The sequence below is a fragment of the Eutrigla gurnardus genome (genome assembly GCF_963514095.1).
Source record: "Eutrigla gurnardus genome assembly, chromosome: 5".
Lineage (NCBI taxonomy): Eukaryota > Metazoa > Chordata > Actinopteri > Perciformes > Triglidae > Eutrigla > Eutrigla gurnardus.
The window spans coordinates 21,643,029-21,668,110 of record NC_139919.1 but is presented as its reverse complement, the minus strand read 5'-3'; the positions used below and the strand labels follow the sequence as shown (position 1 = coordinate 21,668,110).

Here is a 25,082-nt window from a genome sequence, read left to right as displayed (position 1 = left end):
TGACTTCTTGACTGTTTAATACCAAAACAGGGCCGGTCTCTCTTACTCTTACTCTCAGAAACTCTTATTTTTTTACTCTCCCCGAGCTATTTTGTTTTCCCTCAGCACCGCCATCCACCTGTTCTCTCCTCTCACTTTATCCGTCTAACATCCACTGCTCCTTCTGTTTCTTCCCTACTCCATTATCATCCATCTTTCCCATCCCTTTACTTGTCCCTCTGCTCCTTCCCCACCTCCGCCAATCATAACGACCAAACAAGATTATATCCTTCCTTTTCTCTTCTTTCTGCTTCATTTTCTACTTTCCATCCTTTCCCCCCGCACTCGTATCTCCTTCGTCTCTCCTCTACCGGAGTCCATCTCCATCATTATTGCGTCTGAAGTGTTTTAGTCCATCAGGAGAGCCTCAAAATGACGACTGGCATGCATCCAAAAACACTCACAGTTATGACTGGAGTTCATAGTCATTTGAATACTTGCTGAAAGGTTGCAGGGCCGTCTGACTGAAAATTCAGAGTAATTACTTTGCTAAAAATGGGTATGTATCATTTCGGCATGACACCCGACATTCCTTTGCCTGGTTTCCCTTCATTCTGCTCTCTTTTCTATCTGTCGCCATCTCTCCCTCTGCCGCTCCTTTCATCACTCTCTTCCCTCTCCCCCTTCCTTTCCTGGTGACAGAGTGCAACTCTGAGCATGTTGACAACTAGCCAGAGGGCTGTGCCAGTCGCCGCCGCCCCCGGGGAATCAATCATCTGAGCCAGGATCAATACCACGGGACCGTATCCTGGACCGGCCACCGACTCGGCTGGCAGCGACTGACTGATGAAACGACATTCAAGGCAGCGTGCGCACCCACTTAGCATGCACCACTGCACAAACACTCACATGCACAGACACACTCGCGACCTGATATAGTCTCATCAAGTCTGACAAATACATACGAACGTGTTCCATGTGTGCACGGATGCTCATTCTCCACACAAGGCCGACTTCTCAACCAAATTTGGTCTTCAACAATCACTCATACTCTACTTCCCATTTTCCTGTTTGCACTGCAGAGACCCAATTATGGAGCCGCTTATCAACTCTATTATACGGCAGGAAAACATTAGCCTACTCCATCCATCCATCCCGGTGTGATCAGGAAACAACCACTTATCACCCCACTACAAGCAAATTAGACAGACATAATAGGGCTGAACAGAGGTAGGGGGTGGACTCAGATTGGTGCAGTATGCGATCATTGATGTGCACTGCATTTAAAAAAAGATACAGATAGAAAAAAACATGTGTCCCCGGCAATTATGGCCAGTCTAGTGAAAAGAGTAGAGGAGGCACGGTGTGAGAAGTGACACGTTGATGACAGTGAAGCTGCAGCACTCTGAAAACACTGCCTGTCTTATCGACCTCAAACACTAGGCGGTATTACATCTTCCCATCACCTGCGACATTAATATGTATAACATGTTTATTTGTGTATGCACAGGAAATGCCAATACCACAAGGACAAATGGATACTGCCAGTGACTTAAATACATACAGGTCGATGTTATTTTAGCCTCATGACTGTTCAATCTCAGTATGAATGAGATGAATTGACCTTTACCAGGACGTTAATTGGTGCCTCTCCTGCTGATTGTAATGAGACGGTATCTGACTGGGGTCCATTACACTGATTGTAATGCCAGCGGAGGTGAACAATGCACAAAGCTGAAATTGTTCCAGCATCAATATCAAATAACCATATTTTTTTTATCTGAATGTCAGAAATAACCCCTGAGGAAAAGATTGTTTGAAAAAAAAAAAAAACACAAATATCCACGTTGTACTATTTGAATGGAAGCTGAGCGGAGAATCCTTAAAGTAGGTTTCATTTTTAAATAAATCGTAAAATATTAAACATTCAAAGGGCTCAGACATGACGCAACATGACGGGTCAAATCATTTCGAAATGAATGAAATTGAGCCGAATCTGTGTGTACATTGCAGTAAAGCAAATAAAGCATAAATGCATTAACACCGGCGTGTCCTTTCACCGTTTGGCTGATGCTTTTATCCGGAGTGCTTTACTGGATTGCCCTACAGGGAATGGAACATTACCCTTGCAGTATGCACCACACTTTTATCCACTTTGCTGTATCAAGATAAAACCCTTTGAAGCAAAGGACACTCCTACTGCATAAAGTAGTAGTGGGAACAGCTTACTGGCCAGTTCTGTTGCCTGGGCTGGAATTACTCAGTGTATAACAGACCTTTTAATGGGATCTCAACCTATAAGTGAGAAGCTCCTAATGCTCGGAGGGATTTCGTTTTGGTAGTGTGCACATCTGGTTACTCACACAACCTTGCAGTTCGCTATTGGTTAGCGGCTCAGTGCCGAGGCCTAGAACTGGAGAAAGATGACATACCTTGTCTCTGAAAGAGTTGGCTGCTCACAATCTCAGTCATGGAGGCCACCTTCTGTTTCTGGAGTTTTTCAGGGGGGATGCAGGAATAAAAGTCATGCAGCAGTTCACTGTGGAGAGAAACCAACAGGCACTGGAATAAATAATCAACAGGATCATCACATGGGAGCAGCAACAGGGTGTAATAGTAAATATTCAGGAATCATTTCCCACATTATATTGCACGTTTTGGATTTTAACCATCGCCTCGCCCTGATTATTCCCACTATGTAATCGACTCAAAGATCAAAAAACCACAACCACACCTCCGTCAAGCTTTACACATCCCTCCTTTGAGGTCATTAAATATGCATCCGCTAAAAGCAGAGTGCAGCGTGGACATCTGTGTGCGCTGCATGACAAAGAATGAGCCAAAGCCTCAACGCGTTCTAATGAAGACACAGGTTTGAGTCATCTTCCACCGTAAATTCAATTTTAGAATAATTAAACAGGCTGGTTGCAAGCCCCCCGGTGTCACTTAGAAAGATTGAACGCTCGGAGCGTGGCAAACCCTCTGTCTCCATTTTTTTGGACCGTCTCTCACTTTGTCTCCATCTCTTTAAATTATGCCACCCAGATTGCCGGAGCACTTTCGGTATAAAAAGGTGGTACAAATGAATAAAAACGCAGTGCCACCCGCTTCCAGAACACAACAGAAAAAAAAGGTCTGTGTGACTTCTGATGTGCATAAGCTCACACAAGGACACACTGGGGCACTGAGGCTCAGTGCTGACTTACCAGGCCCACTAATCATCTGAGCTGAATTTAATTAAAACCTCAAATGTCAGCCGTTTCCCTCATAGGCTCTGCTCAGACCTGGAATTAACATGCATCCTGGGTGATGTGATCACAAGCCGACGGCTCGGAGCGAAGGTGTGAATGCACCCGAGACTCAATGAGATTGAGTTTATACACACTATTTTCTGACAGGGAACTTAACTGAGAGGGAAAAGTGGTTTCTGACGGCAAGATAGAGCGGTGGAAATATTATAATAACTATTTAGCAGATACTTAAACGGATATATTTTTTTTTTCTGGTGGCGAAGATACATTTAGCTACTACCTTTAGGTAACACACTGACTATTATAAGCATCTCACAGAACCACTTCAAACCTAAAATCATCCCTTTAAGCATGAACAGGACCAAAGACAAATAATGGACCCCTGGAGTAAACAAAAGACAGGTACAGCTGACAGCGTCTGGGCTTCTCCCACTCGGCGGATCACAGGTGAGTTTACAATGTGACTAAACAGGAGCTGAGCAGATCTTTTGATGTCCACCTTGTGATTGTAATTCACACAGCTCGCTTTTCTGGAAACTCTGCCTGAGGCGATTTTTGATCAGGAATGCAACTGGGACCTTATTATCAAGTTTAGACGGCTCATGGTTTATTTGCACAGAAGACAGACAATGGAGGTGAGTGAACGCGTGGAAGGGTAAGAAAGAAAAAGTTGAAGACAGCGGGAACGTAATGCGCTGGTGAACTGTGTGCATCTGCTTCTGTGTGTGTGTGGCAGGTGATAGAGGCAACACCTTTGTACCGCCGTGTTGGCGTTGAGCCGCCCTGAAGACGGAGCTGGCAGATGTGGATAATCCAACCACACACAGAAGCATGCACAGGTCACAGGGAGGTGAGAAGAGAAACCGTGAGGATGAGGGTGTTTGTAAGTCGAGGAAACATCAGTTAAGATCTTGCTTTCAGTCAAATTACGAGGTCACAACCCAAAAACGGGATCCATGTTCGGTGGTGGAATTGCTAGAGGACAGATAACCGGCTTTGAAACAAAGTGTTCAAACGGGATAAGTATATAGGCTGAGGCCATTTCCTGGGCTAAACAGTATATCGGGTGTTTGATTTGGGGTCAAAGAAAGGTTAAACGAGCCATTCCAAGTCTGCCGTTTGGTTCTTAAGGAGGCTCAGATTAAAACAGAGAGAAGAGGTTCAAATGGCTTTTCTTTGATGGTTTCACTGAAATTGTCAATTCACTCAGGGGCACATGGAGGAGGCGTGTGTTCGAGTGTGTGTCCTTGTGTATGTGTCAGTTTGATGAGATTTTTATCACCTGATAAAGAAGGTACAGCTCAACCAGGATGGAGTGTGTGTGTGTGTGTGTGTGTGTGTGTGTGTGTGTGTGTGTGTGTTGGGGGGGGCGGGGTCACCGAACAAAAACCAGGAGGAAGAACTTCAGCTGGGCTGAAAGCTCCCATTTATCCTCTCTGTAAGTGTCCCTGAACGAGGCTAAAGATAAGGTGCTAGTGTGTGTGTGTGTGTGTGTGTGTGTGTGTGTGTATATAAAGGCAAGCTTACCTGAGGAGTTTGGCATCAAACACTTTCTCAACATCATGCAGGACGGTTGGCAGGTACTTCAGAGCAGCAACCTGATGACACACACAAACCAGAAGTAAACACCGTTAAAATGCTGCCTTGAAATCCTGTGAAAGCTGATGGGGGCAAAAAGAAAGTGCCATCAAATTGTCTGTGAAAGTGGGAGATAAATATATTTTTTTTAATGTTTTTTTTCGCAGGGCTACTTGTGTGTCAGCCTTACTTAGTACTTGTGGTGCCTCGGTGTGTACTGTGACGATGAGAGGAAGAATATATAGTCATGTAGTCATAGTCGGCCTGAGAGATCTCATTAGAGGAGCTGGATCACGAGGAGGATGAGAGCCAGACAGGTAAATGTAAAGTAAAAAGCCGAGGATGAAGCAGAAAGGGGCGAGGATGAAGATGAGAAGAATGTAAAGAGGATCGGGAGGTGGTGAGGAACTGTGTGAACACGCGGGATTACCCTGAGCAGCAGAGTGGTGGTGTAGTCGGTTCTCATCAGGCTGTTGATGGATTCAAAAAGCCTCCTTAGCGACTCCTCAAACTCCGCCTGCTCTTTCCCCTCGTACAGCCTGAGGAGGGTAGGAGGGAATTAATGGCAATGCAATCGGGGAGAGAGGCAGAAGAATCAGACAAATGTCAGGGGGGGAAAGAAATGATGGTGTGATTAGCGAGGGGGATGAAGGAGGATGGAGGAAGGAGAGAGAGATGAGAGAAAACAGCAGGGGGGGTTGAATAATCAGGGAGGGTGGAGAGACAATATGAGACAAAGTGTCAAAACAAGGATGGTTGATAAGACGCTCAAGTTTGATGTAAATGTAGACAGAAAGAACCATATTCATAAGTTTCAGTGCAACAGAAATATGGAGGGATTGTTATCCAAAAGCTACTTTAGCAACTTAAATATATAACAATATGGATGGACAGTAAAGTCAGGCTTTACTTCACAGCATCTCTTGAAGTCGTTTCCTTCCTTTTGCGTCTATCCTTTTTATCATCCGTCGCATCCATCACTTAAGCCAGCTGTGAGTTTGTGAATTTTTATATCCCAGACAATGGAAACCACTGGGGTGTAAATTATTCTGCAGTTGTTTCTCATCACAGTTCAAATCGATTCCCAGTTAGTAATAGGCATGTTTTTGAAGTTATCCTCATTCAGCCGGCACTGGCTTCCTCTGTGAAACACGAAATTACACCCAGATTCCTGGAAATGGAGCGATGGAATGAATTGGCTGCAGTTCCTTACTTATAAACTATGCAGCGTTGATGGCTGCTGTCCGTAAACACCCCCATCATCCTCAGCTCTACGAGCGAGCGAGGCGGAGATAGAGAGAGAGAGAGAGCAGCGGGGGGTCGAGCAAGCTAGAGAGGGAGTGAGGTGAGTGAGAAGAAACCAGTGAAGGAATAAAAGGTTATTTTCTCATCATTTCAGAGAGGGTTACTTGATAGAGCACAAATAAATGTGGCCACGCCTCCACACAACTCTGTGGGAAAGTGATGCACTGCTGGACTTTGAATGAATGAAGCATCCTGTCCGCTGTGACCCCCTCTGTGACCCCCTCTGTGACCCCCTCTGCTCTTTATACACTCACAGTCACAGGTCACAGACAGACAGCAGGAGAGAGAGACAGCGATGTAACCCGGTCACGGCGTTTCCACCTGCGTGCCGTTATTGGCTGCAGAAACGCCCCGCACACGGCCAAATAACAAGTAAAGAGCAGATAAAGGCAGAGGGTAGGTTCTCTGCAGATTAGAGCCCGACCAGTATATCAGCGGGCCGATATTATCGGCCGATATTAGGCATTTTCCAAACTATCGGTATCGGCATTTATAATGGCAGATAAATGAATATTTTAAAAATAAAATAAAAACGGACGAAACACCCTTAACAGAATTTGTCTCCAGTCTTGTTCGAAGTTATATTTCTGAAGCTTACCAAGTCTTTTAATAGTGGTTACTTTGTGTTTGGTTGTTGTTGTAATTGTGTTTTTGTTCAAAGGACTTTAAGTTTTATATCTTAAGTTTGTATTTTTATACATTTTATTTAACAGAACTATAATATATTTTGTTGTTCCTCTGTTTCGTTGTGACAATAAAATATTTATTTGTAAACTGCATTATCATATTATTTTAGTGAAGACTCAAAAATAACTACAAATAACTAATGTTAAGGAAAGCTGTTAATGTTTTGTTACGCGTTTCTGAAAAAAAAATATCAGCCTATATATCGGAATATCGGATTTTTAAATCAAGAAACATTTCTATCGGTATTGGCCTTCAAAATCCTTTATCGGTCGGGCTCTCCTGCAGATACACCACACAGTTCTAGTGGGTCATGAGTGATGAATTATAGAACCAGTACACGTTTTATTCTATTAAAGAGATACGGCAAACTCATGCAGCATTAAGGTAACAACTTTACATAACATTGTCAAGCACCAACAGAGTGATTCTAACAATCCCCCCTCTGACTCAACAAAAAACAAACTGGGTTATCTTCGTTGCTGCGACTCCCATCACACATTCAACACCCACACATCCCACCCGCATCCCTTAAGACTCTCTCCACTCTCCTTACCATCTCTGTGGGATTCAGTGGAGCCGTGCAAGTTGTTAATTACAATGGAAACGATGAGTTCTGGAGGGAAGGATTATCACGTGGCACACAGCACATTTAGCATGTGGGATTAGGCGGTAACACACAGAGGTATTATGGCCGGGCTCTTTGCGGAGTATAGTTATGATTACAGACGCGCCATTGTCCTGCTTAATCCGTCGGCCCTGTCTGTGCATGAATGTGTGTGTGTGTGTGTGTGTCTCAGACTGTTGATGTGAGCTCACACCACACATATACATGCACTTCACTAAAATAGTTATACTTAGTAGAGAACTACCTTCACATGCGCACAACAACACAAATATGTCACACTCATCTACCTAATAGATGGAGGGGAGAGAGAGATAGAGAGAGAGATAGAGAGAGGTAGAGAGAGATAGAGGGATGACGTGCAGGGAATGAACAAAGGGGAGAGAAATGAGTGAGGAAAAGTACAGAGGGGGTGGCAGAACAAAAAAAAAAGGAGAGAAAGGTGCAAACCTTCCCTGAATTATGAAATCTCTGTTCAATCACATCAGTCTTTCACCTTGTTATGATTCACCCTGGACCAATCAGTAAAAAATTACTTAATTAAGTAAATCCACGATGGACGAGCGGACAAACAGCGTGGTGAGCCAATATCACTGCGACGCATCAATAAAGTATATTAAAAACTAAATTGCTACTCTAAGACTGATCAGTGAAACTTTTGAAAATGAGTCACAGCTACCTTGAGTCTTGTTATCTTATCTGAGAGTCAGAGTTTCCTCATGGAGACACTGGAGACCCATTAGGCCAATCAGAATAAAGCGTGAAAAAGATGAAATGCGTCAAAGTATCGAGTTATCAGAGTCTTCTTCGCAGCTCTCCCTGTAATGAGTGTGATTTTAATATGAACTATTTCTCATTATTTTACAAGAAATGTTATTATTACTACCAGATATTATGTCTTCCTAGAACAAGATAACTAAATTAGAACGTCGTTGTTATTAGAAAAGCCATAGTATACGTTTTCACTGGAAACAAAAGTGATCTCATAATAAGATCCTTATCGCATTCATTAGAAAAGATGTTCTTATTGAAAAACGTACTTATCCTTCATGACAGAATGAATGTGACGTGCTCCGTAGGACAAGGTACGGGGAGGAGGAGCAAAGGGAAGAGAGAAGGTGAGATTTAAAGTTGAGCGGAGCGATAGAAAGAAAGAGGATGAGGGGAGGATCAGACAGATGGAGGAAACTGGAACACAGCAAATGCTCCGGGGAAGGAAAAAGAAAGAGATACATCTGATGAACTAGACTTCAGGGAAGTAATGTGAAAGCTTCGGGGCGTGAAGGACAGAGAGAAGGTGAGGGAAAGAGCCAAATCTGGTACAGCGTGCCTTACATATTTCTGAAGGAAACATCACAGGTACCTAACACACTTTACGCAAAGCCGGGTTTGACAAGCTAATAAATCTTCAGTTCCGCCCGTTTAACTATTAATGACTGCTAGTCTTGATGGTGATGAAGACGGAGCCTTACAGATTCACCTACAGCACGGGCGGCTCCCATGAATACCTGATTCTCCGTTGGCGTGACAAGGTCTTATACGAGGAGAAACCCGATGTGGAAACTTTAGATGCGGAGCGAGTTGAAGTAATCAGCTGCAAGTAGTTCGGGGGAACGACGGATAGGGGGGGAGAGAAAGGGAGTGAGATTTATCGGCTCAGAGATACCCAGGGGAGCCCCCCCCCCCCCCCCCCCCCCCCACCGCACACACACACACACTTAGGGATCTACATCATTGCATCCACACAAATCCGCACCCACCGAATAAATAAACAAACGCACCCACCACATCAATAAACACACCAATTTTCAACAAACAAAGCCGCCGATGCCCTCGAGAAGATTAAAAAGGGAGACCTTCATTGACCAGCAGACTTCCAACGACAAACACACACACACAGACACACACACACTCACACAGACACACACACACACACACACACACACACACACAGACACACACACACTCACAGATCCCAACTCACTTATACAACCACTAACACACTGCTTCTAACAGAGACACACAGTGCAAAACAATTCACATAAACTTTGCATTATATGAGCAAGCGTTCAATTATGCACACAATCGTGTCTTATATATCACACACACAGACACACACACACTCTCTCACACACACACACACACACACACACACACACACACACACACACACACACACACACACACACACACACACACACACACACAGACACACACACAGACACACACACACACACACATTGGTTGTGGATCATGTTTCTGATTTGTCAGCATCCATTTCTGTGCGCTGCGGTTTCCCCACTTATTGTGCGGTGCAGCTCTCAGCTCAGCACAGTCGCTGTCATAAGTCTCTCTTGCCTGTCTGGCGTGGCGTCGGCTGCACATTCAGCAGAGCCGCCCTGCCATTAGCTCTAATCCGGACACTGCACTTCATCGTCGATGCTTATTAGCAACGTTAGTGCTGTAATCAGCAGCTCCTTTCTCAGGGAGCTGTCAAAACCAATAACCCCCGCGGCGTCACTGGGCTTCTGTGTGTGCTCAACAAGAACTATTTGGATTATCGCCCAAAAAGGAATCAGCAGCTGTTAGCATAAAGATCAGTCCAGGCGAAAGGTGCAAAAACACTCACTGGGAGTAGAGCATGCGTGAGCGGACGATGAACTTGAAGATGTACTCGAGAGCCTTGAGGGTTCGGAGGATGGGCTCGCACTGTTCGCCTCGGCTGGACACGTCCAGATACCTCTTCAGCACGGACATCAGCTTCCTGGGAGGGAAAGACACAACAAGGAGATTTCCTTTTTGGGACGTTCCACAGGTTGTAAAGTTAAACTCGACAGTGCGACAGAGTGTGGGCTGAAAGAACGACAGAGAGGAGAGACTGGCAGGGAGAAAGGTTGTGGGAAAAATGGCTAAATAGTGTTTCACACCTCAACAGATGTACCTTTCACACAGCTCACGGAGATTTGGATTTGCCTGTAAATGCATGGCGGAAAAAAGAAATCTTTCTCCAACACATGCACACCCCACAGGTGTCTTTAGACACACATCTATATTAAGGTGTGTGTGGCACAGAGTTCAGGCTCAGGTCATGACCTTAGCATCATCTCAATGGCACATAAAAGACAATACCGGAGGCCGTAAGAGGGTTTAGACTTTTGGCTTTGTGATGGCTCCTTTTCCATGAACTGGCAACAAGGGATCACCCATTAACTGGTTTAAAAACTACTCAAATCCTCTTAAACAGCAGTAATAATACATAATAACGCTCCTTTAAAAAAACTAACTCTAATCTGGCCTTACTGCCATCAGGGTGGCCCTTCAAAATACCACCAACGTGATTACCGCTCAGTCTTCACCCTGGTTTTGTTTTGCTGCCTGGCTTAAAAGGCAAGCGCATGGGGGATTTATTCTGTTTTAAGAGCAAGAGATAGTTTAAATGTAACGAGAGGGAGTTAGAGAGTTTTACATAACCAGCCTCTGGGCTGATAGGCGTTAAGCTGCAGTGACCCTCTTAAAGAGGGTGAACACCAACACACTGGCGGAGGGAGGGATGGAGTAGACGGGGCGAAGAACAGACGAGAAGAGAGTAAAGGAGGAACATCACAGGGATATTTGGTCAAAAGGAGGCCGAGGGAACGAGAAGATGTTTGAGGAAGCAAGAAAAGATTCGAGGGGGAGGGAGGAAGAGTTAGAAATGCTTTTAATATTCTAACTGAAGCTTAAATAAATATTGTCTTCAGTGCCCACTGAACCATGGGAAGTGTATTAACAAAGAGTCCAAAGCAAACAGAAGTGTTTGGCTGAGTGCTTGAGCTGCTGGTCCACAGAGAGGCAGGGTTAACACTCTAATCCAGGAGTGCGTCAAAGGCCAAAAGACACACTGACCTCCGGTGGCAGCTAGATACAGTGCAGCATTCAGTCACAATGGGATGAGCGTTCACAGCTCTGGCATGAAAGATCATGCGTGAGATTCCAAATGGTACAACCCAAATTATTGCTATTTATGCATGTTTGCCGTTCTGGTGCTGTAACTTCTAGGAACCCCAAATAGTCTGTTCTTTGGCTTGATGACAAAGGATTATTGACATGGGATTTCAGAGATTTTATTATTCCCTGGAGTTTGGGAGAACTGCGTTGTAAAAGATTGTACTTACAACGTAAACAAGAACATTGCCGATACACGGTAAGTAATATAGTGTGTTTTTAAAGGTAACATGGTGTCATTAAACCTCATACTTAGGTTATGCCTGAATTAAGTGCCAAACGGGCATTTTATGGAGCAATAAAGAGTATAAAATTATCCCTTAAATAGTTGCAGTCAGTAGGTCTCCTGTGGCAAATTAAATAAGGATAAGGATCTTTGCCTTCTCAAGACATTCAGGCAAGCTGCATGAATACTGTATATGCATTTGGATGAACTTTTTTCTTTTTGGAGCATCTATGTGACTCTTTGCCCTCATACATGTTACACGTTGCTTGTCTGCAGTATTTGCCTTGTTGCTTCTTCCTCGACCGTAAAATATCAATTTAAAATCGGTCAGATTCACGTCAAGTGTTCTGATGAGGAAAGGATCTGATGCAAGACATACGCGGTGGTGAGACGGCGCTTTCTTTCATGCAGGAAATGCGCACGTAACCGAGTGAGAAGAAAGGAAGCGGGTTGAGATCCAGGAAGTAACCTACTTGTAGGCCAGCGTCGCGCTGAAATGCTGCTTGATGTAGGCCTCCAGCACCGTGTTGAAGTGCTGGAACTTCCTGTCAGCGATCAGACCGATGATGTATATCTGGCAGACAGGAGGAGGTGGAAACAGAGCGGGTTACATGTTTGCATGGACATTTACAAGGCAGATAACAAGACATTCAGTCGTCTGATGGACGTGTTTATTTGGGGGGGAAAAAGACGGATAGGTAGACGACGCAAAGAGACAGCGTGTCACAAAATCAGCTGCATCTGTTGACAAGCTGCTAACGCGGAGACACACACGTTATCCTGGTAAACACACACTCACCAACGCGTCGAACACGAGGATGTCATAGTCGTCAGTCTGAGAGTGTTCCATCATGATGTTGAACAAGGCATCCAGAGTGTCCTGCAGGAACTAAATGTACAGAAACAGGAGAGAGATCCGCTGAGAGGGCGCACAACTACCGCTCACACAAAGACACGCTTACATTCACACCGCTCACCTTGACCACCTCCTCGCCATCAATCCCTTTGAGTTTCTCAAGGTTCTCTTTGAGGAGCTCCGGTCGAGTCCTCCACTTGAGCAGCCCCAGCAGACCCACTGGAGAGGAGAGACACAGGTTCTGTTCAGTGGTCTTAACACGCAGCTGTCTAGCATGCTGATCAAAGCTGCCCAGATCAAAATGTACTCCTAGTTGTAGTCATTTTTCACTTTCTGTCAATATATATATATATATATATATATATATATATATATATATATATATATATTTATAAGCTAAGCTGTTCTTCCTGTATTTAGGGAGCACACTTAGCTGAACATTCAGATCCACCGTTTCTGTCATTAATTTTCCTAGAGTTTGACGTGGGACACATTTCCATGTCTCTGTAGGGCTGCCCGGTCGAAACTCACTGCTTTTCCTGTCCAACCATTTTTGACTCGCCAAGTCAAACGGCACATCTGGCGAGTGCCCCCAAACAACACTGTGTGTGTGTGTGTGTGTGTGTGTGGGGTATGGGTGATTAATACTGCAGGATAATGTTCATTACAATGATGGACCGGCTTCCTCAGTAACAGCTGTTGCACTGCACCTGTGCCTGCTGCACCTTACTGTCTGGAACGTACCAGCACTTCGGCGTGTGTGTGTGTGTGTGTGTGTGTGTGTGCGTGTGTGTGTGTCTGGCTGGCTGCGTGCCAGAGTGTGTAGGACAAAATGACAATATTCCTCACTAATCAAACCCATGTAAACACGGTTCAGCCTATCTCGTGTTTACAATTCCATGACCATGAACGCATCACACACACACACACGAACGTATAGTTCTGGCATCGTTAAACCGCATTAACATACTGTTGACTCGCCGTTAATTGTCTAGCTACACCTTTACCCTTACATCGGCCTTCAGCTATCATCGTGATGCCCATGTCAATGAGGTACGCTGGTATCATTCTTAACATATGAACACACACACACACACACACACACACACACACACACACACACCTACCGTTCTGGGTGAGTTTGGTGGAGCAGACCAGTGTGGAGATGGAGAAGCTGTCCCTGGAGCTGACCGACAGGCCTCCGCTCCCTGACAAGTTGCTGGAGCTGCGGCTCAGCATCGCCACCTTGTGGGGGTCGCCTTGGTGGTTGCGGGTCGAGGGCACCGACAGGTAGCAGTTCACATCTTCCATGCGCTTGCTGTCACCCTGAGAGGACAGTGTGAAGGAGTCCTTTTTAACACGCCAGTAGCTTGTAAATGATGGCACAGATGTTTGGTGGCTGCCATAGCAGCATCGGGGTAAGAATTATATTTCCTGTGTTAGTCAAAATGTCTTCATGCGGAGTAGAAGACACTGGGGTTTGCTACACTTGCTTTATCTACTCAACTCGGTTTGTAAATTGTTCGGAAACGATCTAAAAGTTCAGCATTTTTCTTGCTGAAAAGCTCAAGTGAACACATAAGAAAATGTGAAATTTGAAAAAGAGACAGGATATCATGGCATGTTTGTTCATGTGATCATACTTTACCTACTGTACACTTTTCCACGTATCAATTTCCAGTCTTCAGGTCATAGATTCATTCGGGCCTCAAAGCTCAATAATGCGAAACCACAAGTGATGAGTGTGGAAAAGCAGGGAATGAGAGATTGAAGCCATGAGCGGCACCGAGAAGGAGAGGAATGCAAGGATAACGAGGGATAATCGAGAAAAAGGGCACATAAGGACCATTCATTTGGCCTTTGAGTGCATCACAAGTAATTAATCTTCATTGCGTTTGGCATTTAATCAATAGGGGGATTCAATCTTAGCCTTGGCTCATTTGGCAGGAAATCTATTTGGCTTGACTCGACCTGGGTGGCCATAATCTCCCATCAAGACTCACTATATGTTTGTCTTTGATGATGGATGCAGCTGAGCTCAACTGTTACAGTAGATACTGTATCGTTGAGGTTAACAGCGGTTCAGCCTTTTCTACGATGTTTCAAGCAAGAAGCCATTTTTTATGATATGCAAACAAAAACCACCAGAGCTGCACAGGAACGGCAGTGAGCTTCGGTACGATTAGAATAATCGCTCTCATTCATGTCTTACCATGACGGACGTATCAAAAGAATTACGTCAATTGGTTGAGCTATTAATTACCAGCTGGCGACACTTTTAATTTGACGTACTACTTCAAGGGGGCGCCTTGATCGGCGAGCGGTGACAGCACCATATAACCACAATGTCCCAGATTCAGTTCGGCCTCTGGACATTTGTTGCATCTCTCTCTCTCCCAATTTCCAGTCCTGCTTTATGCTGTCATCTGTCCGATAAAGGCGAAAAATGACCCAAAAAAAGATTCCAGATTTATTGTAGTCGGGGCTGTTTAATCCAAACTGGTAGATCTAACAAAAGTAATGAGCTGTGACCCTTTCTCATCATAAAAGGCTCACTATGTCATTTATTACTCCCGGAGGAGCTTTAGTATTTTTATAAGTCTCAAAGCTTAGGTCAAGGAAGCAGGGATATGGGTGCCAATAATAAAAAAAAGTTTCACATCCAATATTAAATGAATCAGGTTTTCAGGGAGCTGAAAATGTTACTCTTTACTTGATTAGCTTTTCCTGGAATCTGTTTTCCCAAGTTCTCCAAGTTTCTTACCTTGAAGACTACGAGGTCATGCAGTCCATCTTGGAGAACAGTCCCATCGTCCTTCATCAGACGCACGAAGGCCATGGCAAAGTTCTTCTCACTCTTGTCCTTGGCTACGAGACGGAGGCGGCGGGGACGTAAACAGAGAGAGGGAGGAGGGGGGGGGAAACACATCAGGGAAATAGAAAAGGGTGCGTAATGATGCCTTAGGTCATTTTTTCCAAATTGCTTATCATTGGGTCCTTTCAGTGTCCCATGATGCTCCGGGGGATCGGAGTAGAGTGTGAGTGTGGATGCATGGAGAGGATAGACGGGTGGAGGGAGAGAGGCTGATACTCACACTCCTGGGAAGAGCGGTGTCTGAACATGAAGCGTAAATGAATTCTGTGCATTTCTTCCAGAGGGACAGCCACCTGGAGGACACGTCAAATAGCAGATCTCTTAATACTTTACACATGAAACATTCTGGGGTTTAAGTGAAAGATGTGGTTGATATGTGGAATACAAATGTTGAACAAATGACACCTTCTAGGAAACTAGAAGAAGTGTCTAGACAGAAGTAAAATTAGACCACTAAATACTTCTGTAACTCCCTCTTCAATGCACACACCTTAATTGTCTCCATCCAGCGAGGCTGCTTGATTTGGTAGTAGATGACGGATCTGTACTCACTGACCGCCTTGTCCCCTGCTCCCAGACAGATGGAGTTCTAGGCAAGAGAGATCAAAATAATTGTAACGTTGAGCTGAAAGGTTTTAAGTTTGTGTGTGTAAGAGCTCCCTCATTGGACCACCCAGACGTCTCTTAAATGCTGCACAAGCGGTTTACCTGAATGACCTTGCCCTCCTCGTCACACACCCACATGATGACCTCCACGTTCTTCTGCGTCGTCTTGTTGTATTTGTCAAAGTCGCCGCCCTGCAGGATGAGGTAGATGTCGTTGCGGACATCTCCCGGCATAATGATCTCTGGGAAGCCCAGCTTGCGGGCCACCACGGTGCTGCGGTCCACCAGGTGAGGGTACTCTTTCCGGATCTGGACTATGTCCCCCACCAGGGCCTTCATGGTCACCCACAGACCTGGAGGAAGGTGAAGGGAAAGCTACATATTAATAACAGGTTGTTTTCCCCTTTTTCTAAGCAGTGTTCAGTTCCCTTAAAAACACATATTCTTGATATGAAAAAAAAGGCTTTAGACCATCATGTGACTCATAATCATTAGATAGATGGCATGCTGATGCATGGCTCATATTCTCTGGGATATGCTGCCTTTAATTTGGGAGAAATCATTCATCAAGTTGATAGAAACATAAAATTTTATTGTGGCATTTTATTTAAGGATCTACATCATCAGTTAAGAACCTTCAACTCATCAACTGATTTATTGCTAATTCATTCCTAATTACACAAAAGCTTTGAGTTAATGAAGTGTCACAGAGATTTGATTAGATATTCTCCTTTATTCTCCTATTTCCACCTTAAAAATGACCAAACTTGATCACCCCAAACAGGAAAACACAGGGTATGTGTAGCTCTCAGAGATTTAAATTCAATACTGTACCTCACAGAGCTTTGTGGGAACAAATATCAATAAATTGAACAATATTTACTTGGACAAATAGGTGCCACTCCAGGCTATTTTAAATGAGGGATCCAGAGAGGAATTTTCAGTTCTCGCTGCAGGTAAGTAAATTCAAATTAAAGCCAAATGAATGAATAAGGAATTTCAAGGCCCGGCACTAACAAAAATTGAATTTCAAAACATTTTAAGATGTTTCCAGGCCGTAATGAAACCCTGAAATATTCAGCCTGAGAGCTGAACTTAAAGTGAGATCCACTTTGTGTAAAATATGAGTGTTTATCTATGGCGAGCGTAATGTTTAAGTGTTCCAAGTGAAGCGGGGATGTACAAAACACCTGCCGTTGTAACAAACTATGCTGTAATCAATAACACTATAAACAGGGGGGCTAAGGAGACAAAGAAAGTGTGAAGGCTTTATCATAATAGGCAGAATATTTCACAGCTTTCAGAGAAATCCTGGGAGAAAGCACACACAAAGGATGGACATGGCATGAAAGAAGGGGGTTGGCTATTTTAGGGAAAAACATGGTGGTTGAAATCCAAACTATGTCACAAACCTACATTCCAGAGGTTAACCACACACCTACGGGGAATACTCTGGTGCTGTGGCAAAAAAAAAAAAGCATCTCAAAGTGAGAGGAAGGACAGATTAGTGGGTGAGTAATGTTAAGAACAGACATCTGGTGGCCTTAGGTGCTCCGTCCATATCTGCTGGCCCAGGTGCTCTTTTCATATCTAGGTTACGCCGAGGGCTTTCAGGAGCGAGAGGGAAGATAAAAGCCGGGCGAGATGACAGTGCAGTCCGACACGCAGGTTTACTCCGGCGGAACAAGACGGTGTCACCCATAGGGGCTGTCAGAGTCCGCCATAAACATGAGGTAGCGGGGCAGCGAGACCGGGAGGACGGTGAGGGAGAAATAAAGGATAAGTAATATGGAGACATCGGCTCGAGGGCGCATGCTATCCATCAGGATAATATTCTCCCTTCTCACTGGCACAGCAGGGGGAAGAGGCGAGGAGGCGATGAGGAGCGGCCATTATGACTGACCACAGAATGATTGCAGCGTACACAGTCCAGCGGGAACCTTAAGTGCATTCAAGGCCACTAACTTTGGCCGAATGGTCACGTGGCGCACACCTACAGGAAACAAGAGAAGGCCAACGGTACCTTGTCCGCCGCTGTCTCCTCGCGACGCTGTCACCTTGTTCAGCAAGGAGTGGAGAAAGTCGTTCTCAGCGACCACCCTGAAGCCAAACAGACACACTTTAAAAACCACGTATCAACTGTTTGAGCTTAATATCCAGCAGATTTTGGAAAACGTTCAAACACAAAACTGCAACACTGCTATCTAATTAGAGGATTTGTGAGTAATAGAGGAGGAAAATGGGTCATACGGGAAGAAGGGGATGAAAAACTGCTTCTCCTCGTCGCATTCGATCTTCCCTTTGATGAGATCACTAATGTCCATCACTGCCGAGAAAAGGAAAACAAATGTGTTTGTGATTGCAAAAGAGAAACACTCTGATGTGGATCTGTAGTCTGCAAAGACAGCCTCTGTGAACATACAACCACTTCACTTCCTGATGGATCTTTTCTGTTAATTGAGGATAAATGCAATTTTTTTGAGCATATAGGGAAAAAAGGTAGTAGACGATCAATATATTAGTTTTGTTTGTGCAAAAGATGACTGTGGTTGTCTTGGTCAGTTAATATGGGAAATAAAACCTGCAGCACCAGCACCAGCACCAGCTGACAATCAGAGAAAATGACCTTTAGGGAACAAAAGTAAAAATGACTGAAGACGCTACTAAAGGCCATTAGTGTTGGCTAAACCGGTAACATTTTGCAGTGTGAATGAGGTAAATGTATTGCAGCTTGAAGAGAGAGGCCACTAAAAGCCATGCCCGTAAGTCTAACAACTACAAATAATACTTTGCATATTGCTGAAACACTTGGTTTGGGCAAATGGGAAGCACCGACAAAAAAAAATGGTATTGACTGATTTTCAAGTACCTGCCACACCGAATGGTCTCCTCAGGCCTTGAGTGCTTTTCTTGTTGTTTGTCTCTTTCAGGTCCATCCTGCCCACCCTCACTATCTGACAGATTAGATAAATCTTCTCTCTGCACAGATCCTTGTTCCCCAGGTCCTGGTGGAGACAAACGGGGAGAAAAGAAAGCAAAACAATATGTATAGAAGTGGGAAGTGGGAATAAAAGATATGAGGAGGAAAAAAGGAGTTGGGGGACATTAGGTTGATGGGAAAGAGGGTGAAGGAGAAAAAAATCAATGCAATCTTCTAAGAGGGAATGCATCTATTCATTCTCATACAGGGCAGTGTCTGTAGCGCTAAGAAACAGCGTGATAGTGCCATCATTTGGTGACTTACTGTAAAGACAACCTTCAGGTTGTTGAGCATGTCGATCTCCTTTGGGAATCCTTTGCTGCCCCAGCGTACCAAGTAGTTCTCACTGCACAAAGCAGGGGAAACAGTTGTTGTTACTGTTACTGTTACAATATTTTAATATATAGACACACAATAAGGATCATCTCATTCTCTTGACCAAAAGAAAATAATGTCTTTCTTGAAAAGATGAAATGCTATTTTGGGGTTTCTACATTTCCACCTACAGGAAGTGATGAAATCAAAGGGGTAGGAACGCTATCTGTCCAGTCCAGGACTGAGCGAGTGCCCAGTCCAGATAAAGCTGGACTGCCTCCCTCATCTTTAGGTACTCTTTGGCAAAATCACAGATCAGCCTGCCTGGGTTACATGGGCACGCTGCAGTACAGTACAGGCAGTATCCTGATGTGGCATTACATGATTTGTGGGGGACTTAATTATAAATTCCAGTTCCAGTCATCCCCTGACAGGCCTGTGGATCCACTAATGCCACCCAGTGCAGCTGCATAACAACTCAGACTGATGTGCTAAAAATACAACCTCTCTATTCCCAATAGCATGTTCCTGACATACAAGCATCTAACTGAGGGATGAATAGAAAGATAGTCAGCAGCACAGACATGTGAACAGTAGCGGGAATCAACGCTGATGAAAAAGTGTCCGACAATAGACAACCTAGGGGGATGGGGAGCACAAAAAGAAAGAAAAAACAAGCATTTAACCTATTAAACAAGAGAAAATGAGACAGAGACTAACCTGAAACAAGGACAAATACCAAGAGGGTAAGAGATGATTGAATGGTGATGGATATGTATTGAACAAAACATGATGGATCCAGGTCTATCTTAATACTCCCTGCTGCTGTGGCTGAGGCTTAGATATACCCAGTATGACAGTGAGTGACAGGGTTTAGCATCAGCACTGTCAGTGCACCACATAGCACTGCCAGTCAGTATCTGCTGCCCTATAATTTGTATTTTCTGTATTCTTATTTTTGGCATCCCATTGTTCTAATTTAGCGCGCAGAGGCAACAAAAGAGGAGGAGAGACAGCTGTGGGATGGAGGTGAGGTTAAAGAAAAATCTCAACTTAAATTCAGCGGTATTTCTCATTATTTTCTTTTATTATTTTATGATTTAAATCCTGCTGCATATGAAAGGAGGGAAGGAGGGATCAATATAAGCTACAAGGTATATGAATCTGGTGCTTCAAATCCTCTAATCAACCTGAAAAGAAAACACCAGCACGTACTAAAACACCTTGTGAAGCTCACTCTACAGGGGTACAGACTACTAAAGAGAGAAGAACAAGCGACACCTGATTATGCTCTGTTTGATGGGGTCGTAGAGAGACATGAAGAGCTCCGAGTCCTCTCCGATGCGACAGACGAAGTTCCTGACAAAGACGTAGAGGCTGTGGGTGGGCGAGGACTGGATCCGTGCGGAGATCCCGCTGTGATCCGTCTGGATGTTGGACTGCAGGAAGAGGACGTTGGTTGTAGGAGGTTAACTTGGGACAAGGGTTTAACGGGAGAAAAGGAAAGCCAAAAACCTGCATCTCGAGACAAATGTGCATGGCTGGAATAACAATATATAGTCGGTTACTTCAAGCTGGGATGTATAAGATGCAATCCAGAGTGTAGAAAATCTCTTCTCTCAATGAAACATTGTAAAGAAGGCTGTAGATTTGAAGTTAAATAAAGCGAATCTTAATCTTAAATCTCAATCAGGCTCAGCTGGCAGACATGATTGGCAAGTAAAATGCATTATCCAAGGCTAAAGTTGCATTATGCTGCTTTCTTATCGTAAAAAAAAGCTTTTATATTTTCCCATGAGCGGTTTCCCAGGGAAAAATCCCATGGTACACATTTCTCTGGAATGTCAAGTGCAGTCAAACCACAGCAATATCAAAGAAGTTGCCAAATAAATTCAGTTGTAATTACGACCTCTCTCTATCCCATGAGACACCCTGTGTTGCCCTTTCCATCGTGGCTTCTGGTTTTTCCCTCTCCTTGTTCCTCACCTGCTCCTCTTTGATGCGCTCATTGATCTTGGCCGTGGCCTCCTCGTGGGCCCGAAACAGACTGATGACACTCGCCCGTTCTGGGTCCAAGATGTTCCCATTCTCATCCCGAACCACCTGGTCCAGCTCCAGGATCCTGGAGTAGGAAGCAAGACATAGCGCTGAGGTGAGGACTGGGGACAGAAAACTAGCTTGTTTCGACAGATCAGCTTCAAACAGTGCCCGTATTAAAGTTTTTAAGCAGACGTACTTGTTGCCATAGTCGATCTTAGAGGTGACTTTCTGCTTGAGCTCCTTGAATTCATCACTGGGCAGAGTGCCAGACAGGAGCTGGGAACGCCACTCCATTAGTTCACACATCAGCCTCTGGACCTGCTTCACACGTTTCTGCTTATTGGCCTGGACAGGTAAGATGTTTGGTGTTACATTCAGCCACAGACACATTCATATCATGTCTTCTCTTCGCCTCTTTTTGTTTTTGTTTTTACCACAAAGAGCTGCTTCCATATGCTTCCCCATTCCCTCAATGTGGTGGTCACTTCCTTCACCAAGGGCATCTCTGCAGACATCACTACCTCCTGACCTCTGGAGTCACACACACACACAGGAATGTAACAAACCTGAACTCTGGGAGTCAAACGAAGACGTTTTGAGTGCACTCACCCTCGTTTTTCAATGACGACCACCTTAACATGGATAAAACTGGCAGGGAACACTCCCTGGAGATGAATAAGAAACACTAAATCAGTGGCAGCTCTCACCTGTCTTATCCACAAACCTAGAAAAGAAGATCTCCCAGTTGAATAAAGCTGGTTGAACATCCAGCATAATGTGTTATTGTCACCTTCCTTTTAAAATCAATGTGATTCACCGCCTGGTGTAAAAACAGGGGCTGGGTGTGTGAGCTCTTACCCGTTGGGCTTTGTTCCGAACCAAGTAGCCTCTGTACCATCCTGAAAGACAAATCGACTGTCAGCTTACTGACATCTCTGTGTGTGTTGGGGGAATGAAACGTAGAACAAAAACTATGATGCACAACAGGCACAATGATACCAAAATACTCTGACAAAAGCCAACATATTTCACTTTAAGGACAGTACTAACTTTTGTCATTTTGACCAAATGGTTTATATGAGGGGAATGGGAAATTATGTTTTAGGACAAGCCATGTATGGATGCAAAATATGAACATATCCTAAATGTAATTTAATCAAATTTGAGGTATTCTTACCATCACAGATCTCCTGGATTTGGACGGCATCTCCGACCTCGAGGGAAAGCTGCTTCTCTCCTTTGCCGACAAAATTCCACTTAACTAAAAGAGAAAGAGTAACATTGACGTTAAAGATAAATAGCTTGACATGACTAGCAATAAGAGTAGTCTAAGCGTGTAGTAAAGCATCGTGAATACATTACACCACCACACCGCTATGTGTATCACAGCTACTGTTTTCTATCTACGGTTAGCATAATAAGCTAGATTGGTGAAGTGCAGCAGCTCTTCTGTAACCTTGGCAACAGTTGTCCTGCCACGTGGACGTGTGAGGTTATGATAAACGGCCATGAAACATAAACATGAACATTGGAAACAGCGGGACCAAGCGTTCATCGAGAAGAAAAGCACGTCAGGATCTCAGTGGAAGAAAGCTAAGATGAAGACAAGTTGAATAGAGATCAGGCGGCGCTGAAACGCAGCGTGGAGCTGTCAAATCACTACAGCAGGAGTGACAAGGAGACGACAACTGGGAGTTTATTCCTGCCTGCGGATTTATTTTCCAGGCTTCTGTTTACTGGTGTTTACATGGCACTTGATGGACTGTTGGCAGACCAGCTTGTTTACTGTACAAAACCATGAAGGCAGAGCTGAAATGATTAGATTAACAGCTAACTGATGGATCTGGAGAGGTCAATTCGACTGCTGAGAAATTGGAATGATGGAAAGGCAAGCCAGGGAAGCTAGAACACATTTCATTACATGAAAAAACAGTAATAAAATGAATTAAGACAGAATAAATGACATTTTAAAATGAGATTAAAGGAAATATACACTTAAATAAAATGCAAACCAGAAATTAATTTTCACTATTTTCTCAATGATTAGTCTAAAAATGAATCTGCAGAATAATCAACAATGAGTAGCCTATAATTGACTGTTTAAGTGGCAGAAGCAGGTGTTTGCAGCAGGAATAAACAGTGCAGCAGATACATGGACATCAGTTTGACTGGATAAACAGTGGCAGATACCAAATTATTTATTTTTTAAAGCTGAAAAAGTATGTGTGTGTACATACGATTTTGTGGTTTCTACAGTATTTATATGGACGCCTTTGAAGTTAAAAAAGAAAAGGTCCCTCCTTCCTCCTCTACTTCCTGTGTTGTAGCCTTACTCAGACCAGGAAGATATTCAGTCTACATACAGCAGATAAACAACACTTCTATGAGTAATCTTATTAGTAATTGATTCAAAATGGCCTATGGAAATCCATCGCCAATTTTCAACATCAATCTTAACCTATAAAGTGGTTGCACATCTTATATTAATTGTCTTCACTCATTTCCTAGAAATCACACTGAATGCCAACCGATAAATCATTGCATTGTCGGCAACGGGCCAGAGAACCTCTGCCGTCAAATTAGAAGTCAGAAATATGTATTCACGCTGATGCTTGCGAGTCGGTCCCGCGTATCTAACGGCAACACATGCTGAGCCATATTCAACCCACAATCCTGATAAACTGCAGATTGTGTTTCAACCATCTAGGATTTCTTCCTGGTGCCAAAAGCCATTTTTCCCACATCTAAAACAGTCATTTTGAGAATCATTTATGTTCCTGCTTCTGCATTTAAGCGATGTATAATATGAACTGCATAAAGATTGTCAACAGACGGCCACTCGTTTTAAACCGATTAAATGGATGATAATTCTGTGGATGATTTTTCACTCGTACACGTTCTGTTGAAGGCAAATGGTGAATGTGATTTGGGGGGATTTATGTTCTTTTAAGTGAATTGTGTGTGAGGTGTACATCCTGAAGCTCCGTCAGACCGTTAGCACCTGCTCACATCCTGTTAATCAGGAAGTGATGGGCATCATGTTTTTCTCTATCGTATTCACGGCGTGGATGATTTACCGTCACGCCGAAACAGAGACACACTATAGCAACACGTATGTGCATGCACACACACAAAAACACACACAAGTGAAGCCACACACACACACACACACACACACACACACTGACTTACCTACGCCGTACCGCTCCGAGGTGGCTCTCGCCCAAGGAGACATGACTGCATGTAGACCTGCTTTCTATTTCTCTCTCTCTCTCTCCCTCTCAGGTTTTTTAAGGGTGTCTGCTCAACTTTTCACTTCTGTTTTTTTTTTTACTTTAAATGTGAACAACAGGCCCATCCCCCTTTGCTTCTCTTCCTCTTCTGTCTCTCCCCTCTTCCTGACTTCAGGCCGTTAAGGGGAAGTGAGCGAGTGCAACAAGGTGGAGTCCAATAGAGCCCACAGGCCTACACGGCATGTGCATGTCTCCATTTTGCTCTGTGCACTTAGGGGATTACGAGAACTGTGTTGTGGCTGCATGTAAAACATGTTTCCTGTTAAAGAAGGGCTGAATAGTGATGTACGTAGTCTGCTTGTTATGGTAGTCATCCATTCTTAAATTTGAACCAAATAGGTTCCGGACACCACGCCGTGTACAAAGGCACTGAACCGTGGATGACTTCAATCGATAGTCTACCAGCTCACGCTGTGACCCCTCATCTCTTCCCTTTATGCATCATCCTCCGAGCCTGTGAAATCCAAAGTGTTTGAAGTTAGAAG

The 25,082-nt window shown here is 44.1% G+C and overlaps 1 protein-coding gene across 1 annotated transcript in view; it reads right to left on the bottom strand.

Moving 5' to 3' along the window:
• Positions 1 to 24,648, bottom strand: part of dock2 (dedicator of cytokinesis 2) — an 85,058-nt gene extending 60,410 nt beyond the window's left edge. The window contains exons 1-24 of the mRNA XM_084009213.1: positions 24,497 to 24,648; positions 22,482 to 22,565; positions 22,163 to 22,203; positions 21,914 to 21,969; positions 21,739 to 21,835; positions 21,501 to 21,649; positions 21,251 to 21,386; positions 20,546 to 20,703; positions 19,214 to 19,295; positions 18,839 to 18,974; positions 18,220 to 18,295; positions 17,993 to 18,069; positions 16,072 to 16,322; positions 15,854 to 15,952; positions 15,584 to 15,656; positions 15,253 to 15,356; positions 13,616 to 13,814; positions 12,610 to 12,707; positions 12,432 to 12,521; positions 12,106 to 12,206; positions 10,052 to 10,186; positions 5,239 to 5,347; positions 4,758 to 4,828; positions 2,412 to 2,518 (exon numbers count right to left, since the gene is read on the bottom strand). Coding sequence (XP_083865339.1) covers positions 2,412 to 2,518; positions 4,758 to 4,828; positions 5,239 to 5,347; positions 10,052 to 10,186; positions 12,106 to 12,206; positions 12,432 to 12,521; positions 12,610 to 12,707; positions 13,616 to 13,814; positions 15,253 to 15,356; positions 15,584 to 15,656; positions 15,854 to 15,952; positions 16,072 to 16,322; positions 17,993 to 18,069; positions 18,220 to 18,295; positions 18,839 to 18,974; positions 19,214 to 19,295; positions 20,546 to 20,703; positions 21,251 to 21,386; positions 21,501 to 21,649; positions 21,739 to 21,835; positions 21,914 to 21,969; positions 22,163 to 22,203; positions 22,482 to 22,565; positions 24,497 to 24,539 — 2,572 coding nt within the window. The 5' untranslated portion in view covers positions 24,540 to 24,648. The remainder of the gene's footprint in view (positions 1 to 2,411; positions 2,519 to 4,757; positions 4,829 to 5,238; positions 5,348 to 10,051; positions 10,187 to 12,105; positions 12,207 to 12,431; positions 12,522 to 12,609; positions 12,708 to 13,615; positions 13,815 to 15,252; positions 15,357 to 15,583; positions 15,657 to 15,853; positions 15,953 to 16,071; positions 16,323 to 17,992; positions 18,070 to 18,219; positions 18,296 to 18,838; positions 18,975 to 19,213; positions 19,296 to 20,545; positions 20,704 to 21,250; positions 21,387 to 21,500; positions 21,650 to 21,738; positions 21,836 to 21,913; positions 21,970 to 22,162; positions 22,204 to 22,481; positions 22,566 to 24,496) is intronic.
• Positions 24,649 to 25,082: the final 434 nt, after the last annotated feature.